The sequence below is a fragment of the Heterodontus francisci genome, chromosome 30, assembly GCF_036365525.1.
Source record: "Heterodontus francisci isolate sHetFra1 chromosome 30, sHetFra1.hap1, whole genome shotgun sequence".
NCBI classification, from domain to species: domain Eukaryota; kingdom Metazoa; phylum Chordata; class Chondrichthyes; order Heterodontiformes; family Heterodontidae; genus Heterodontus; species Heterodontus francisci.
This window is the reverse complement of record NC_090400.1, coordinates 10,602,629-10,619,950: the sequence shown is the minus strand read 5'-3', so window position 1 is coordinate 10,619,950 and position 17,322 is coordinate 10,602,629. Positions and strand designations below refer to the sequence as shown.

The 17,322-nt window shown below is 43.6% G+C and overlaps 1 protein-coding gene across 2 annotated transcripts in view; it reads right to left on the bottom strand.

Moving 5' to 3' along the window:
- Window positions 1-462: 462 nt before the first annotated feature.
- LOC137346467 (linker for activation of T-cells family member 2-like) overlaps window positions 463-17,322 on the bottom strand; it is a 174,771-nt gene continuing 157,911 nt past the window's right edge. For both annotated transcript variants that reach the window (XM_068009919.1, XM_068009920.1), the window contains exons 9-13: window positions 15,645-15,703; window positions 6,071-6,130; window positions 5,916-5,984; window positions 4,657-4,747; window positions 463-1,345 (exon numbers count right to left, since the gene is read on the bottom strand). In XM_068009919.1, the coding sequence (XP_067866020.1) occupies window positions 4,659-4,747; window positions 5,916-5,984; window positions 6,071-6,130; window positions 15,645-15,703 (277 nt within the window). In that variant the 3' untranslated portion in view covers window positions 463-1,345; window positions 4,657-4,658. The remainder of the gene's footprint in view (window positions 1,346-4,656; window positions 4,748-5,915; window positions 5,985-6,070; window positions 6,131-15,644; window positions 15,704-17,322) is intronic.

Genomic DNA, 17,322 nt, shown 5'->3' with positions numbered 1-17,322 from the left:
CTCACACACTGCCATGTTGGCCCAGTGGCTTAAGTCACTGTCAGGAAGCAATGACACTGTACAGGAGGCTGTTCTCTTGCCTGGCTGGTTCTAAATCGGGTCATGATTTGCAACCTTGCCAGGAATTTTTCTACTCAATCCCTGGCGATCATACAAATTGAGCATAATTTGAACACTGCATTTGTTGTTTATAGTATTTACTTCTCGTTAAATGATACAATGTGAAAATCCTGCATTATCTATTTTTTTGGAAAGAAAACAACCTTGGGTCTACTGCACGTACCATATGTGGTGTATAAATTTGATCTGTTCCCAGATCATTGCCTTTCTCGCTACTGGCTGCTTGAGTGTCTTAGCAACATCTTAATTGTGTTTGCAAGGTGGCCAATTCATTTGAAACTGTAACCTACCCCATTGGTGCAACAACAATGCCCTACACCATCCGATCATTCAAACAGGAAATGTTTTTAATCATTTAATATATAGTTTCATAAAAATTGATCAACAGTTACCACAAATAGGAACACAATAGCTTAACATAAACTTGTGCAGAAATTTACACTGATCCATTCAACAGCTTCCAATATCTTTAGAACGACATGTACCAAAAATCCTGAATGAAACTGTGTACTGTTCATAACAGGATTTCAGTATGCATCACTGATGCACAGAAAGACTTAATACAAAGTACAGTTTAAAACATAAAACAGTATCAACACAGTTTTGATACCATTCAATAACTTTGGTTCTATCTGGAGAGTCTGGAATAATGGCTCTAAACTGTCTTAGATGTTAAAATGTTCATTTAAATTCAATAATAGATATAATAATTTAAGAAAACTCTGAGGATGAGAAATGATGGTCGATCAACTGGTGGTAATCAGAGTTTGTGGACTGAACTAAAACAGATAGTCCTGAATTGCTGCCGTATCAGAAACAAGTGATCTGATAGAGGTCTAGTACTATTAAGTGACACCAGAGCAGGTACAGGACTGGTATCAGCACAGCTCAATGTGAATGGTCATCAATGAAATCTTCCAATTCAGATGAAATGATATTTAACCAGAGTGGAATTAACATATTTGGGAAAGTGCACCATTAGAATGTGATTCTTGTGCAGCAATAAATTAATGGTCACTAAATCTCTGTGAATGCTGTGACTTTGTAAATATTCTTAGCAGAAATATGAAACACAAAAAAAGCTTTATTTGGAGAAAGGTTGAGTATTCTCCAGAGACTTGTAGACTATTTTCCTTTTCAAACTGTCCATTTCAGTTCATCTGAGAATAGTTAACATCAGTCTGTGTGAGACTTCAATACGAGTTTTCTTCCAGCTTTCTGTATGCTAAAAAAAAATTGGTAAATATTTATTGTGAATATTCATTCATTTACAACGAGGCTTATTATATCATCCTAATGATTTCTAAACTCTTAAGTTGCTCTTTGTAAACAGAAAACCATTTAAAACATTAGTCTCTCCTTAGCCTCACCCCTTCGCCATCTCCATAAGCTTGTCCAGCACCATACCACCTTCCACTAAGCTGTTTTCTTTGGCTGTTGCCCCTTGTACATTGTCCCTCCCTTCTCGCCAACATTAGCAGCCAACACTTTCAGCTGCCTAAACTTTAGGCTCAGGAAGACCCTCCTGTTTCTCCACCTCCCCCTCTTTTCAGACCTCCTTAAAACTTAAAGCTCTTTGGCCTAGCTTTTGGTCATCCCTCGTAGTATCTCCTCCTTAGGCTGGGTATCCACGTTTCCCTTGTGTCTTTAAAATGCCTTGGGAGGTTTCTCTGTTAAAGGTGCTATATAAATACAAATTGTTGTATAACACAGGCAGTGCAGATACCAGTTTCTATAGTGGTGAAAAGGAAGTCAGTCATCATCTGAAAGATGCATAGGTTTCGGAATTACACTTCAGTGGAATACATTTTCAGTATTTTCCTGCTTTTAAATTCAGATTCATTCAGCGTTTGTTTTTAGCTCCCCCCCCCCCCCCCCCACCGCCCCCCCTCCTCACTCACTATGACACGATTCTTGTATGACTCCTAGCGACAGGCCCAAAGTTCTGCAGGTCTCTTACGTGGAATTTACAGCAGAGAAACAGGCTGGTGTTGTTTTCTCCACACGAGCCTGCTCCCACCCCTCTTCTTCTAATCCAATCCTATCAGCATATCCCTTTATTCTTTTCTCCCTCATGTGCTGCTCTAGCTTCCCATTAAGATGCATCTATACTATTCGCTTCAACTATTCCATTTGCTTCCAAGTTCTGCATTCTAACCACACTTTAGGTAAAGACATTTCTGACGAATTCCCCATTGTATTTATTAGTGACGATCTTGTATTTATTTATGACCCCTAGTTTTGGTCTCCCACACGTGGAAAAATTTTATGAAAGGCTTTGAGAGGGAAAAGACCTCTATTAGGTCACCTCCTGCGCTTCTCCAGAAAAAAGCCCCAGCCTCTTCAGCTTTTCCTGATGGGTATACCCTCTCAGTTCTGATATCATTCTCGTAAATCTTTCTTGTACCTGCTCCAGTGCCTCTACATTCTTTTTTGTAACGTGGAGACCAGAACTGTGCACAATATTCTGTGTAGTTTAATCAGGGTTCTCTGTAATTTTAACATAACTTCTCTACTTTTTGATTCTATCCTTCTAAAAATGAACCAAAGTGCTTTGTTTTTGTTGTGGCCTTATTTGCTATGGTACACTCCCACCGTTGAAAAAATAAGTCAGGTGTGAAACCATCACTATCGCATAGTAAGGTATTCAGATATAGTCATTAATAGCAAGAGGTACATTTGAAAAATTATTGGTATAAACTGCTATTGGTACAGATAGAATACTGGACAAACAGCAAGACAGCCTCTAACTTATCTAATTTCTCCTTTCATGTATAACCCCAAGCAATCCTGACCACTTGACTACCTTACCTCACCTGAATTCCTACTGACTTTTTTTGTTCCCCATCTCTAATTGCCCTTGATAACTGAATGGCTTGCTAGGCCATTTTTGAAGGCAGTTAAGAGTCATTGCTGTGGTTTGGAGTCACATGTAGGCCAGACAAGGTAAGGATGGCAGATTTCCTTCCCTAAAGGATATTAGTGAACCAAGTGGGTTTTTATGACATTCAATGATAGTTTCATGGCACCAACTGAGACTAGCTTTCAATTCTAGATTTTTATTAATGAATTGAATTTATTAATTGAAATCAAATTCCACCAGCTGCCATGGTGAGATTTGAACCGGTGTCCCCAGGGCATTAGTCTAGGTCTCTGGATTACTAGTCTAGTGACATTACCACTACCCCGCCATCTCCCCCATACTTACCTTTTGCTTACATGGCTACCTTTGCATTCCCTTCCATGTCAGAAAAATCACAGTCAATCCCTCAGTCCTCACCAGGAGGGAGGATGAGGAGAAATCTTTTTACACAGCATATTGCTATGACCTGGAACATGCTGCCTGAAAGGGTGATGGAAGCGGATTCAACAGTAACTTTCAAAAGGGAATTGGATAAATATTTGAAAAAGAGAAAATTTTAGGGTCATGGGGAGTGGAAATAAGGATAGCCCTTTTAAACAGTCAGTACAGACAAAATAGGCCAAATGGCCTCCTTCTGTAGTACGTGATTCTATGATCTACTGCCTCATCTTAACCTCCTTTTCCTCTCCAAGGGCCTTGAACATGTCATCACCACTAAGCTCCTACAATTTAATCTTCTAATCTTTTATGGTCTAGCTTCCACTCTGCCCACAGCACTGAGCCGACACTGGTAAACTCTCCAATGATATCCTTTATCACTTTGACCATGCGCATTATCCCTTCTCTAGCTGCTCACTAGGCTGGAGCGTAAAGTGTACAAGAGCACTGTCCCATCTAATCCTAATCTAAGATTTTAAACCCCATATCATATCCGTCACAAAGACTACTTACTTCAACCTCTGCAACAACGCTACTGTTAAAATTCATATTCATTCTTTTGTAGCATTCAGGTTCTATTTCTGTAACCCTCTTCATGATGCTCCAGTCTACACAAACTCCCAAGTTTTATTGTTTTCATCCACCCATCTCTCCTGCCCTCGTCAATCTCCATTGGATCCCTGTCCCCCAATACTGAATCCTAAATCTTCATCCTCTTTACAAATCCTTTCATAGCCTCACAACCTCTGCAACCTCCTCCAACCCTATCTCAGCTTCTGGCTTCTTTGCACCTCCTTGAACACCTGTTCTTTTGCGCTTATCAGTGCATTTGTTGCTCCTCCATGAAATGCCTTGGCAAGTTTAACATTATAATAAATGTAACACAGTTTGGGTAATGACACTTCCTTACATTTATCAGGAGGCAACTGAATATCCCATTGGGATGTCACAGCTGTTGTGACACTATGTTGTGTTCCAAGGTTTCTCTTCTCAGTAGTAGAGTTTGTTGCCGTAGGCATTTTCAGATGATGGATAATGTAAGGATCCCCAAAAAGCTGATATTGGAAAGGTTGGAGTTGGTAGGAGGAGTTTCATGTTCAACATTTATATTTATGCTGTTTCATTTTCAACATTCTTACTACATCTACCCCATGCCAGATTTACTGTTCTAACATTCCATTTACTGGAACAGGCTGAGCCAGTACATTTGGTCAAATTCAGAGTGGCTTTCTTACCTTCACAGAGATGGACAAGGAACAGTGTTGACATAATCAGGATCTTCATCATCATCATCATCATCATCAATATTATTCCCAACTGTTTTTTCTGAAGATTAAAAATAACATACAACTATAGTGAGTTTGTTTGGATTTTATATAATTTCTTGCTACTGTAATACTGGTCCCAATAAGAACAATATAACTGTGGAGATCATTTAAAGCTTATGTGTGCTCGTGGACTACCATAGGTATAGTTAAAGGAGTAGGCCATTCAGCCCCTTGAGCCTGTTCCATCATTCAATCAGATCATGGTTGATCTGCACCTTCATTTACCTCCCTTTGCTCCCTTGATACCAACAATAAATCTCAGTTTTAAAATTTAAGCTGTCCCAGCATCTGCGGGAAGATAGTTTCAAATTTCCACTCCAACTTTGTGTGAAGAAATGCTCCCGGATTTCACTCTTAAATGACCTAGCTCCCTCTTATCTCTGAATTCCCCCACCGAAAGAAATAGTTTCTATCCACTCTAAAAAATCCCTTCATTATTTTAAGGACATGAATTAGATAGCCGTCAAACTATTAAACTCGTGAAGTTTATGCAAACTGTGGTCATCATTTAAATCTTTAATCTCTGGTATCATTCTCGAGATTATGCTGTACTCCCTCTCAGGTCAATACAGTGAAACCTGTATAAATGGGCATTCCCAAAAAACAGTGAAAGATCCAAAGGCTTGCATGGTAAAATGTACAAGAGGCACTCTGAAACCATCGATACTCGCAAATTAGGAACCAGGGGCAGCCCTCATTGTACCAAGCCCTTTTACAACTTAAAACACGAGACGCAGCCCATTGCAAAGCTGCTGTGTTTTTCACTCTGAATCGGGATCGCTCCTGCTTCGCCTTGCAACTTTCTTCCTTTCTACCCCCAAAGTCCCATCAAGTCAGTGCATGGAGGTCGATGAGGGACAGCAGGGGATTTTGCAAAATAAATTTTGTGGAACGGGAAGCTCTTTACGCAGCAAAATCCTGGAACTCCCTCCCTAATGGCACTGTTGGTGTATCTACACCACATGGACTGCAGCGGTTCAAGAAGGCAGCTTACCAATACCTTCCCGACAGAAATTAGGGATGGGCAATAAATGTTGGCCTTGTCAGATTGCTCATATCCCTTGAACGAATAACAAAAAAAATAGTGGCAGAGATAGAAATCTTAAGAGTTTTGACATTTTCAGTGTTACCATCACTGGAATGGTTCACCATAACGACGGCCTTACCGTCCGGTTTCTCCCGACACTTCCATTTTACAGCGTATTCACAGTTCTCGTAACTTCCCCCAGACTCCACTGCAATCAGATGAAACACTGTTAGCAGCAACTTACTTGGTGTCTTTAAGATCGAAAATGCCGAGGAACTGCGTAGCTGAACCTACCAGAGGTACGACTCTCTGCTTTACCGATGTCCACGTTTTCGTATGAATTTGAATCATCGTCTTCATGCAAAAAATAAACAAGGGCATGTGACAAACCTCATCACAGAAAACTTGAAAAACATTCCTCACTTATGAACCTTTTGATAACTGTACTAAATTTCTGTACCAAAATCAGAAACATGTAAGGTTGCTTGTACTATTGAGGGTAGAGACAGAGGAGCACTATTGCTGTTGGAGATGCTGGGCTCTGAATACCAATCTTGAATCTCAGCCGCATGTCCCACTGTTTCTCAGCTATGCTGTGTGGTGTGTGGGACATTCCAGTCTGGGGGAACGGGAGGAAAGGCCACAGAGGAGCCTATTCATATTCTGCAAAGTGCATTTGAAAAAGTGCAGAATATGGGGAAACAGCAGGGGTGTGAGTGAGACTAATTAGATAGTTCAGTCAAAGAGCTGGCACAGGTATGATGGGCCCAATGGCCTCCCTCCATCGTTTACGATTCTAAAAAGTTAGGAGGTCTCGAGGCATTAGGTTACATAATTTTAAAAACATGTTTTATTTAAATTAAGAATGTTGTGTCAAGCTCACGAAAGGAACAGTTCTGAACTAAAGTGACCTGGAGCAATTATAAACTGTAAAAATGAACTGGTGAATTAAACTCCGAAACAATGGACACAATTTACCGCAGACAAGATGGAGTAAGTGGTCAGGTACTGCAAATGTACATGGTGACTGTTGGAGACTAAACCCATCTTCATGTCTGGACTAGTCCTGGGGAAAGCACATTAAAATGCTAAACAGGCCATTCAATGATAAATGGCTCCTATCTTTAAGAATTGGGTTGACAAAGACCTTCACAGACAGAGCGACTCCACAGGCAAAGCCAAGATAATAGATGAGAAATAACACCACTTTATCAGTTAAGCCACATTCAAACCCATTATGTAACAATGGCCCCACTTGCAAAGACATTGAATGGACATACCAGGGGAGAGCATCTATGGTCACCTGACCTAAACCAAACCAAAAAAAGAGATTTTGCTGCAAGACAGAGAGAGAGATCCAGTGGCTGAGAGATTCCATTCCAGCCCAGAATAATACCCTGTCTGTAATATCTTTAAATCATCGAGGCAGAGACTGAAAAAGGTGACCTTGAAAACTCCCCATCTGAGAAATTTTAACAAGATTGTCCACTGACTTTGATTGAGTCTTAAATATAGGAATCTGCAATACTTCAGTGAACCAAGAAAAGGAACATCAGGCTTGCAACGCTGTTAAAACTTCCTCCCGAGAAACTAAGAAGGTTTCACAGAGAACTCTTTTTACAACAATCAGACTTAAATGCAGGTTGTTCTCCAATCTCTATCTTTTCTTGTGTGTGCCTGTGTGAGTGAGTGAGGTTGTGAACATTTCTGGGTATTGTTGAATAAATAGTTATCTTTCTTTATAAACCTATGAGAAAACCTGTCATTTGTCTGTTTATTTGACCCTTAAACACTCAGGGGCTAAAATATATTTTAAAAACTGGGCTGGAATTTGTACTTCTGCTGCGGTAATTGGCGGCGGACGAAAATAATGGCGGTCCACCCGCGTGAACCGTACATTGTGGAGCTGCTGCTTTAAATAGCTGGGGCGGACCGCCCACCCCAGTGACATGGAGGAGGCGGGCAGTCCATCCCCGGCAACGCTGTCAGCCGCCTTTGCACAGGCGCTGACACCATTTTTAAAGGGCTCCGAGCCCTAACATTCAACTTAAATATTGAAAGGTAACTTCAATAAAAAAAATTTAAATCCATTTAAATTAACCCTCTCCCACCCTCCCCAAAAACCACCCCGCAGAACACTTCTCCTGCCCACCTGACCTTCCCCCTACCCACAAAATACATAAACTTTACACTCTAACCTTTCCCGCCATCCCTACAACAATGATATTATTTTGACCCCACTGCCCCCCACCCCCCTGAAAAGCGAAACTTATTTGTTCCCCTCTCTCCACCAGTGTTCTGCCTCGGATCCCCAGACGGGGATCCAAAGGCGTGCGAGTGCCAGCCACTGACACCAATATCACACCTGGGCAGGAACGAGAAGGTAATTTATTCCTTTATTTAAATTAATTTACGTATTTAAATTTGGCTCCCGTCAGAGTGGGCGTGGGTGACCATCACGAGGCCTCGCTGCTGCCGGCATTATCGGGCCAGCCTTCCCGGCATTGAGGCCCGTGGTGGGCATTTCCCCCCCACCCCACCTTGCCACAACCCCCCACGTCAGGGGGTCTGTAAAATCCAGCCTGCTATCGGCGGTCAGTTGAGAGGTGAGAAGTGGAAGTCACCCACACCATGTCCTATCTGTCCGTAACAGTTGTGAAATGTTTGCAGGTCTGTATTCTTGTAATGCCATCTACAAAGTATCCATCTGAAAGAATTACAGTACACAGAAATAATTTTCAAGTGAAACTGAGTTTCTAATCTAACACAGCAATCAGCACCATGTTCAGTTAAGCCCCCGTTTCCAACAGTGTGGATGATCTGCCCAATTCTAATCTGTGTGCTTTTTTTCTTCGCAAAAATATAGCTTATTTATAAAATTTGTGAAAGTACATTGCATTACAGTTCAAATTTGACTTTACATAAAGTGCAGTACAAATCAGTTTCTTTCAATACAGTACACTTGCCATTACTGTTTACATTTGCAATGTACATTTACATTCAGATAAGGCTGAAGCATTTGCAACAATCTTCAGCCAGAAATGCAGAGTGGTTACCATTAACCCGAAACTGAACTGGACCAGCCACATAAATACTGTGGCTACAAGAGCAGGTCAGAGGCTGGGAATTCTGTGGTGAGTAACTCACCTCCTGACTCCCCAAAGCCTGTCCGCCATCTACAAGGCACAAATCAGGAGTGTGATGGAATACTCTCCACTTACCTGGATGGATGCAGCTTCAACAACATTCAAGAACCTTGACACCATCCAGGACAAAGCAGCCCGCTTGATTGGTACCGCAATCACCACCTGCAACATTCACTCCCTCCACCACCAACGCACAGTGGCAGCAGTGTGTACCATCTACAAGATGCACTGCAGCAATTCGCCAAGGCTCCTTTGAGAGCACCTTCCAAACCTGTGACCTCTACCAACTAGAAGGACAAGGGCAGCAGATAAATGGGAACACCACCACCTGCAACTTCCCCTCCAAGCCACACACCATCCTGACTTGGAACTACATCACTGTTCCTTCACTGTCACTGGGTCAAAATCCTGGAACTTCCTTCCTAACAGCACTGTGGGTGCATCTATACCCCAAGGACTGCTGCAGTTCAAGCAGGCAGCTCACCACCACCTTCTCAAGGGAAATTAGGGATTGGCAATAAATGCTGGCCTGGCCAGTGATGCCCATAGCCCACGAATGAATAAAAAAATTCCTCTGGTGCATACAGCTCGAGGGGTTTTACATGGTTTCTAGTCCCTCGGTTCACTATGGCGGGAGTGCCTTACACAGTGGTCTTTCGCCATTGAGCCTTTGTGGCGGCTGCCCCAAGGTTTAGTGTATCCCTCAGCATGTAGTTCTGGACCTTTGGATGTGCCAGTCTGCAACACTCGGTCATCAACAACTCTTTGCACTGGAAGACCAGCAAGTTTCAGGCAGACTAAAGAGCAACTTTCACTGCATTGATGGCCCTCCAGCAGCAGTTGATGGTTATCTTGGTGTACGTCCATGGGAACAGTCCATTCAGCACACAGTCCTGTGTGTCAGAGCTGCTCTGGATGAATCTCGACAAAAACCAATGTATTTCTTTTCACGCCTGCTTTTCAAAGGCACATTCCAGAAGGAGGTGGGCAATGGTCTCTTCCCCACCACAACCACCTCGAGGGCAGCATGCATTGGCACTGATACTCCGGGTGTGCAGGAAGGATCTGTCTGAGAGGGCCATTCTCACTACCAGCCAAGCGACATTGTGGTTCTTGTTCTGCCAAATGAGTTTGAGAGTCTGCTCAGGAACCATCTGACAGGATCCACCATCTCCTTTTCCCGCAGGGCCTCCAGGACATTACGTGCGGACCACTGCCTGATGGACTTGTGGTCAAAGGTGTTTTTCTGTGCAAACCTTTCCACGAGAGACGGGTGGTACGGCACGGTCCAACTGAATGGAGCGTTCCTGGTCAACGTGACCAGACCCATCATTCACAATGCTGGGGACAGATAGAACCTCAGCACCTAGTGACAGATTGATGCAGCCAAAGACAAAGGTGGCCATCAGGATGAGGGTGACATTGGGTGCTTTTCATCCGCCTTTATCCAGAGGTTTGAACAACATGTCCTTGCAGACAGGGTCCATTTTTGTTCTCCAGATAAAGTGGAAGATGGCTCAGGCAACCGCCATAGCACAGGAGCGGGATATGGGCCATACTTGCGCCACGTACAGCAACACCGAGAGCACTTTGCACCTGATGACCAGGTTCTGACCCGCATTGGAGAGGGAGCATTGCTCCCACATGCCCAATTTCGTTTTCACCACGGGTGCTCGGTCCTCCCGGTTTTTGGCACATACCCTGGCCCCTCTGGACCATATCCCCAGTACCTTCAGGTAGTCTGACCTGACGTTGAAGGGGACGAAGAACCAGTTGGTCCAGTTCCCGACGAACATGGCCTTGTTTTTGCTGTGATTTACTTTGGCTCCCGAGACCAGCTTGAACTGGTTGCAGATGCTCATTGGTCTGCGAACCGACAGCAGATCTGAGGAGAAGATGGCGACATCGTCCAGGGACAGGGAGGTTTTGATTTGCATGCCTCCACTGCCTGGGACTGTCAACCCTCAACTGCCCACATCCTTCCTGATGAACTCAGCAAAAGGTTTGATACAGCACACTGTTATGAAGGTACTCCATTCTTAAAATGTTTCGAGGACTTGTATTAAAGATTATGGACATTGGTTCATTTGGAAAACTGAAAAGATTCCATGGATGTGTTTTTTTTACAAGGGTCATTGGGAAGACACTTGAGGTTTTGTTTGAAAACAAATCTTTACTGGATGTCACATACCTTAAGCTAAATAAACAACATAAGTCATGGTGACTCAGGAGAGTTGTTTACAGAGAAGAGACATGTCAAGATTTATGATGATCAAGAGTTGGCTTTGCTTTTGGAATATTGTTTTGGTTCAGCTGGGGTGTGGACTGTTTTGAAGGCATTTGGAGGTCAGCCTGTCAAAAAAGAAGCATCCAGCTCACCTCTTTCCTCCTGTCTCTGAGAAATCCTGCATATTCCAGTATGATAACTGAAACCTCTGATGCCTCATTTCTCTTGGAAAGCCTACCAGACTAATTCTCGACATCTCCAGAATGAACTGCTTCTGAAAAGATCCCAGTGACCCGTCTCTGTGCATCCAGGTGCCAGAGCAAAGGGACAACTGATATATCTTCTCATTTTCCTTCAAGAATTAACAAGTATTTGGCCAAAGTTTTTTTTTGTCTTTTTGTAATGCGAATCTCTGCAGAGAAAACTTTTTGATTTTTTTTTAACCTGTGTGTGTGTGTGTGTGTGTGTGTGTGTTGGGTCTAGAAAGGATTACATATATATTTACATTCATATTTCAAACTGTGTGTTAATGCTTTGCATCTTTACTGGATAAGTCTTGTTTTATAATAACGGATAATTTTGTTGTTTATTAAAGAAACCTTGTTGGTGTATTTTATTCTGAAATAAAAAATTAGAGTATATAATTGGCCGTATCAGTAACTGGGTAAACATTTAAATATGTGTTGTGACCAGTGGAGAATTGGAACTAGGGAAAGACGGTGCACTCCTCCCGCCTCGGTCCTAACAACACAAACAAGATAGGGGGGAGAGGACAGACCTGCCCGACTCCAGATTTGATCAGAAAGCTTTCTGATTCCCACCCATTGATTGAAACTGTGCTACTGATATCTATGTAGAGCAGTTGGATCCAACTGCAGATTCTCTCCCCCAGTCATATTTTGGAGAGCACGTCCATCATGTAGGTGTGCGATATCCTGTCAAAGGCCTTCTCCTGGTCCAAGCTGATGAGGCAGGTGTCCACCCCCCCCCCCCCCCCCCCCCCCCGTGTCCCGCACATAGGTGAACGTATCCCTGAGTTGCGCAAAGCTATCAGAGATCTTCCTGCCTGGTACAGTACAGGTCTGATCAGGGTGGATCACCAACTTCAGAGCAGACTTGACCCAATTGATGATGATCTTGAACAGAATTTTGTAGTCCACATTGAGGAGTAAAGTGTGCTGCCAATTTCTGATTTCCTCCCTCTCCCATTCTAATCTGTGTGCTTTGATTTTTTTTTCAAAAATTTACTTCATTCAGAAAAATTTGTACGATTACATTACAAACAGTTCAAATTCACATTTCAGGAAGTACAATAGAGATCAGATTTCTTCATTACAGAAAACATGAAGTGCCTCAATAAAGTGTCTCCGCAATATATATCAATGATTTGGATGTGGGGACCAAATGTAATATTTCCAAGTTTGCGGATGACACAAAACCTGGTGGGAATGTGTGTTGTGAGGAAGATGCAAAGCAGCTTCAAGGGGATTTGGACAGACTTAGTGAATGGGCAAGAACATGGCAAATGGAATATAATATGGAAAAATGTGAGGTTATCCACTTTGGTGGGAGGAACAGATGTGCAGAGTATTTCTTAAATGGTAAGAGATTAGAAAGTGTAGATGTACAAAGGGACCTGGGTGTCCTTGTCAATAAGTCACTGAAAGCTAACATGCAGGTGCAGCAAGCAATTAGGAAGGCTAATGGTATGTTAGCCTTTATCGCAAGAGGATTTGAGTACAGGAGTAGTGAAGTCTTGCTTCAATTGTATAGAACCTTGGTTAGACTGCACCTGGAGTACTGTGTGCAGTTTTGGTCCCCTTAGCTTAGGAAGGATATTATTGCCATAGAGGGAGTGCAACGAAGGTTCACCAGATTTGATCCCGGGATGGCGGGACTGTCCTATGAAGAGAGATTGGGGAAACTGGGCCTGTATTCTCTAGAGTTTCGAAGAATGAGAAGTGATTTCATGAAACTTACAAAATATTTAAAGGGTAGATGCAGGTAAGCTGTTTCTCCTGGTTGGGGAGTCTAGAACCAGGGACACAATTTCAAAGTAAGGGGGAAGCCACTTAGGACAGACATGAGGAGAAATTTCTTTACTCAGAGAGTTGTGAATCCTTGGAATTCTCTACCCCAGAGGCCTGTGGAAGCTCAGTCATTGAGTATGTTTAAAGCAGAGATTGACAGATTTCTAAACACAAATGATATATGGGGATTGTTTGTGAAAAAGGCATTGAAGTGCATGATAAGCCATGATCGTATTGAATGCCAGAGCAGGTTTAATGGGCTGAATGGCCTACTCCTATGCCTCACAATTCTTGCCATTCCATTTTAAACTGTGTGCTTCTTTTTTTTATTTCCAAAATATACTTTATTCATAAAAATCTGTAAAAAAAATACATGACAAAACAGTTCTAAACAGCACCAAGTCAAAAAATACAAACAGTGCAAAAGGAGGTGCAATGAGTTGCCTCACCACCCTTCCATTTCATTTTCATTGCATATACAATTTACAGCAAACGAAAATTTTCCTGATACAGTTCGAGGGGTTTCCCATGGATCCAGCCCCTCAGTCCAGCTTGGTGGGGGGACCTTACACTGTGGTCTTTCCCCATTGAGCCTTTGCTGCGGCTGCCCCAAGCTTTAGTGTGTCCCTCAGCACGTAGTCCTGGACCTTGGAATGTGCCAGTCTGCAACATTCAGTGGTGGACAACTCTTTGCACTGGAAGACCAGCAAGTTTCGGGCAGACCAAAGGGCGTCTTTCACTGAATTGATAGTCCTCCAGCAGTAATTGATGTTTGTCTCAGTGTGCGTCCCTGGGAACAGCCCGTAGAGCACAGACTCCTGTGTTACAGAGCTGCTTACTGTGCGCTTCAAACTCCATCTAATGGCCAGGTTCAGTAACTGACTGGAAAAAATCAACCCTCCCATGACAGAACAAGTGTGTAGTGGAATCACAGTAAGTCATGGTAGTTATTTTTCAGTCAGTAAACTCTATGGAAATTACCTACTTTATGCATATGTAGGAAAATGATGGTGTTGTGAAAAAGTTTACAATATAACTTGTTGCCATTTCATGTTACATTCCAGCAGCAGCACCCAGAGTTCCACAGCATGAATGAACTAGCTTTGCCAACTCTGACTGGACATATTCCAGGAGTTTCATCACATGTTCGAGTTCTGACCTGATGACAGTGCATAGGCACTAACAGTGATTGTACACCAATCAGCAGCAGGAACCCTGGTTAATCACCACCTCATCCCTAGCCCAGAGGCACTGAGACCCATTTAAGCACCCACAACTAGTGCTCTGGACATAAGCAAACTCAGCACAGAACTGGGATCAAACTGGATTAGAACTGCACATAGCAATGCCTTTACCCCGTCACACTGGAGGGTGTCAGCCAAATCCAACCTCCTACACAGTTTCAAACTGGCCAGCTTCTAATTGAAGTAAAACCTAAACCAGCAGAAACACCTCCCTGGTGGAATAACACTAGCAGGGAACACAGTGCCTGACAATGTACCTTCCACATCCAGCCAGCCGTGATCCTCTCCCTCCATCGGCAACCTGTCTTACTGTGGATTCCAGAGACACAGCCTGACGGCAGGGAGACAGCAGTATTACGGGGAGTGGGAGAGATGTGTGATTCCCTACTGTTACTTCCCACCCACTTTTCTGAAAGAACTTTCTATAATTTTTGTTTATCAAGAGGATGTTTTACACCTGCATTCCCTCCCCCTCCCCCTGCAGAGAAATGACGAGTAAATTACCACATACCACAAAATAGAGGCAGATGAGGAAGATCATTCTGAACATCTTGGTTCAATCATCGAGAAAATCTGATCTTCCATGGCAGCAATGTCTCTCAAATAACTTCAACATCCCTACCATCCAGATCCTGAGAAGTCACTCCAAGTGTCAGCTTTAGCTCTGTGGGTGCACTCTGGTCTCAGAGCTAGATGGTTGTGGGTTCAAGTCCTACACGATAGCTTGAGCCTGTAATTTTAGGCTTCAGAGCAGTGCTGCACTGTTGCAGTTGCTGTCTTTTACATCAGCTGCTAAACCAAGCCTCCATCAACCTGGTCGGGTGGATTTAAAAGATCCCACAGCAATATTTGTAAGAAGAGCAGGGAACTTCTCTTGTTGGCCTAGCCAACATTTATCCCTCAACCACCACAAAAAGCACATTATCCTGTCATGCAGGTTTGTGGGACCTGGCTTTATGCAAATTGGCCAACAAGAATGACTGCACTTCATTGGCTGAGTGTGCTTTGGGATGTCCAGAGAACTCATTGCCGCACCATAACTACATTCTGTCTATGTGTTGACCAGTTTACATGCAAATGGAACTCCCTGGCATCAACTGTAAATTTGCCGTGCGCCGGTTTGAACCAGTCATCCCTTGTCCTACTACTGTCTCAAAATAATGCACCAACCAATCAACAGACATGCAGTTATACCTGAGCTAATGTCAGGGTGCAACTTACCATTAGGAGGTTTGAGAAATTCCTGAGGGAAGCAATAATATTCTGCTGCTAAGGGATTTCTGTAACAGATAACAAAAGGCAGAAATTAGACCCAAAGCAAACAAGCTGCGACTGTGAACAAGTGGAATTAAATCCAAAAGTGACAGTGTTAACTTGCCCTGTGCTGTCTCAGTAACTGAGATTCCAGTGTAGGCCGACCCAGTGCTGTCTCAGTAACTGGGATTCCAGTGTAGACCGACCCAGTGCTGTCTCAGTAACTGGGATTCCAGTGTAGACCGACCCAGTGCTGTCTCACTAACTGGGATTCCAGTGTAGGCCGACCGTGTGCTGTCTCATTAACTGGGATTCCAGTGTAGACCAACCCAGTGCTGTCTCAGTAACTGAGATTCCAGTGTAGGCCAACACAGTGCTGTCTCAGTAACTGGGATTCCAGTGTAGGCCAACCCAGTGCTGTCTCAGTAACTGAGATTCCAGTGTAGACCGACCCAGTGCTGTCTCAGTAACTGGGATTCCAGTGTTGGCCAACCCAGTGCTGTCTCGGAAACTGAGATTCCAGTGTAGACTGACCCAGTGCTGTCTCAGTAACTGGGATTCCAGTGTAGACTGACCCAGTGCTGTCTCAGTAACTGGGATTCCAGTGTATAGTTCAATCTAGTGCTGTCTCAGTAAATGGGATTCCAGTTTATAGTTCAATCTAGTGCTCTCTCAGTAACTGGGATTCCAGTGTAGACCGACCCAGTGCTGTCTCAGTAACTGGGATTCCAGTGTAGACTGACCCAGTGCTGTCTCAGTAACTGGGATTCCAGTGTAGACTGACCCAGTGCTGTCTCAGTAACTGGGATTCCAGTGTAGACTGACCCAGTGCTGTCTCAGTAACTGGGATTCCAGTGTAGACTGACCCAGTGCTGTCTCAGTAACTGGGATTCAAGTGTATAGTTCGACCCAGTGCTATCTCAGTAAATGGGATTCCAGTGTAGACCGACCCAGTGCTGTCTCAGTAACTGGGATTCCAGTGTAGACTGACCCAGTGCTGTCTCAGTAACTGGGATTCCAGTGTAGACTGACCCAGTGCTGTCTCAGTAACTGGGATTCCAGTGTAGACTGACCCAGTGCTGTCTCAGTAACTGGGATTCAAGTGTATAGTTCGACCCAGTGCTATCTCAGTAACTGGGATTCCAGTGTAGACCAACCCAGTGCTGTCTCAGTAACTGGGATTCCAGTGTAGACTGACCCAGTGCTGTCTCAGTAACTGGGATTCCAGTGTAGACTGACCCAGTGCTGTCTCAGTAACTGGGATTCCAGTGTAGACTGACCCAGTGCTGTCTCAGTAACTGGGATTCAAGTGTATAGTTCGACCCAGTGCTATCTCAGTAACTGGGATTCCAGTGTAGACTGACCCAGTGCTGTCTCAGTAACTGGGATTCAAGTGTATAGTTCGACCCAGTGCTGTCTCAGTAACTGGGATTCCAGTGTATAGTTCAATCTAGTGCTGTCTCAGTAACTGGGATTCCAGTGTAGGCCTGGTGAAATACACCATGCTTCTGTCTTCTGTTAAAAGGCAGATGAACGTTGATGTTCCAATGGTCGAACACACTTGTGCTGTTCCCTGTCTAGGGTTTTGATGCTGTAGATGCTGGGTGAGCTACTGAAAGGTACTGGGTGCTCATGGCGCTGTCCC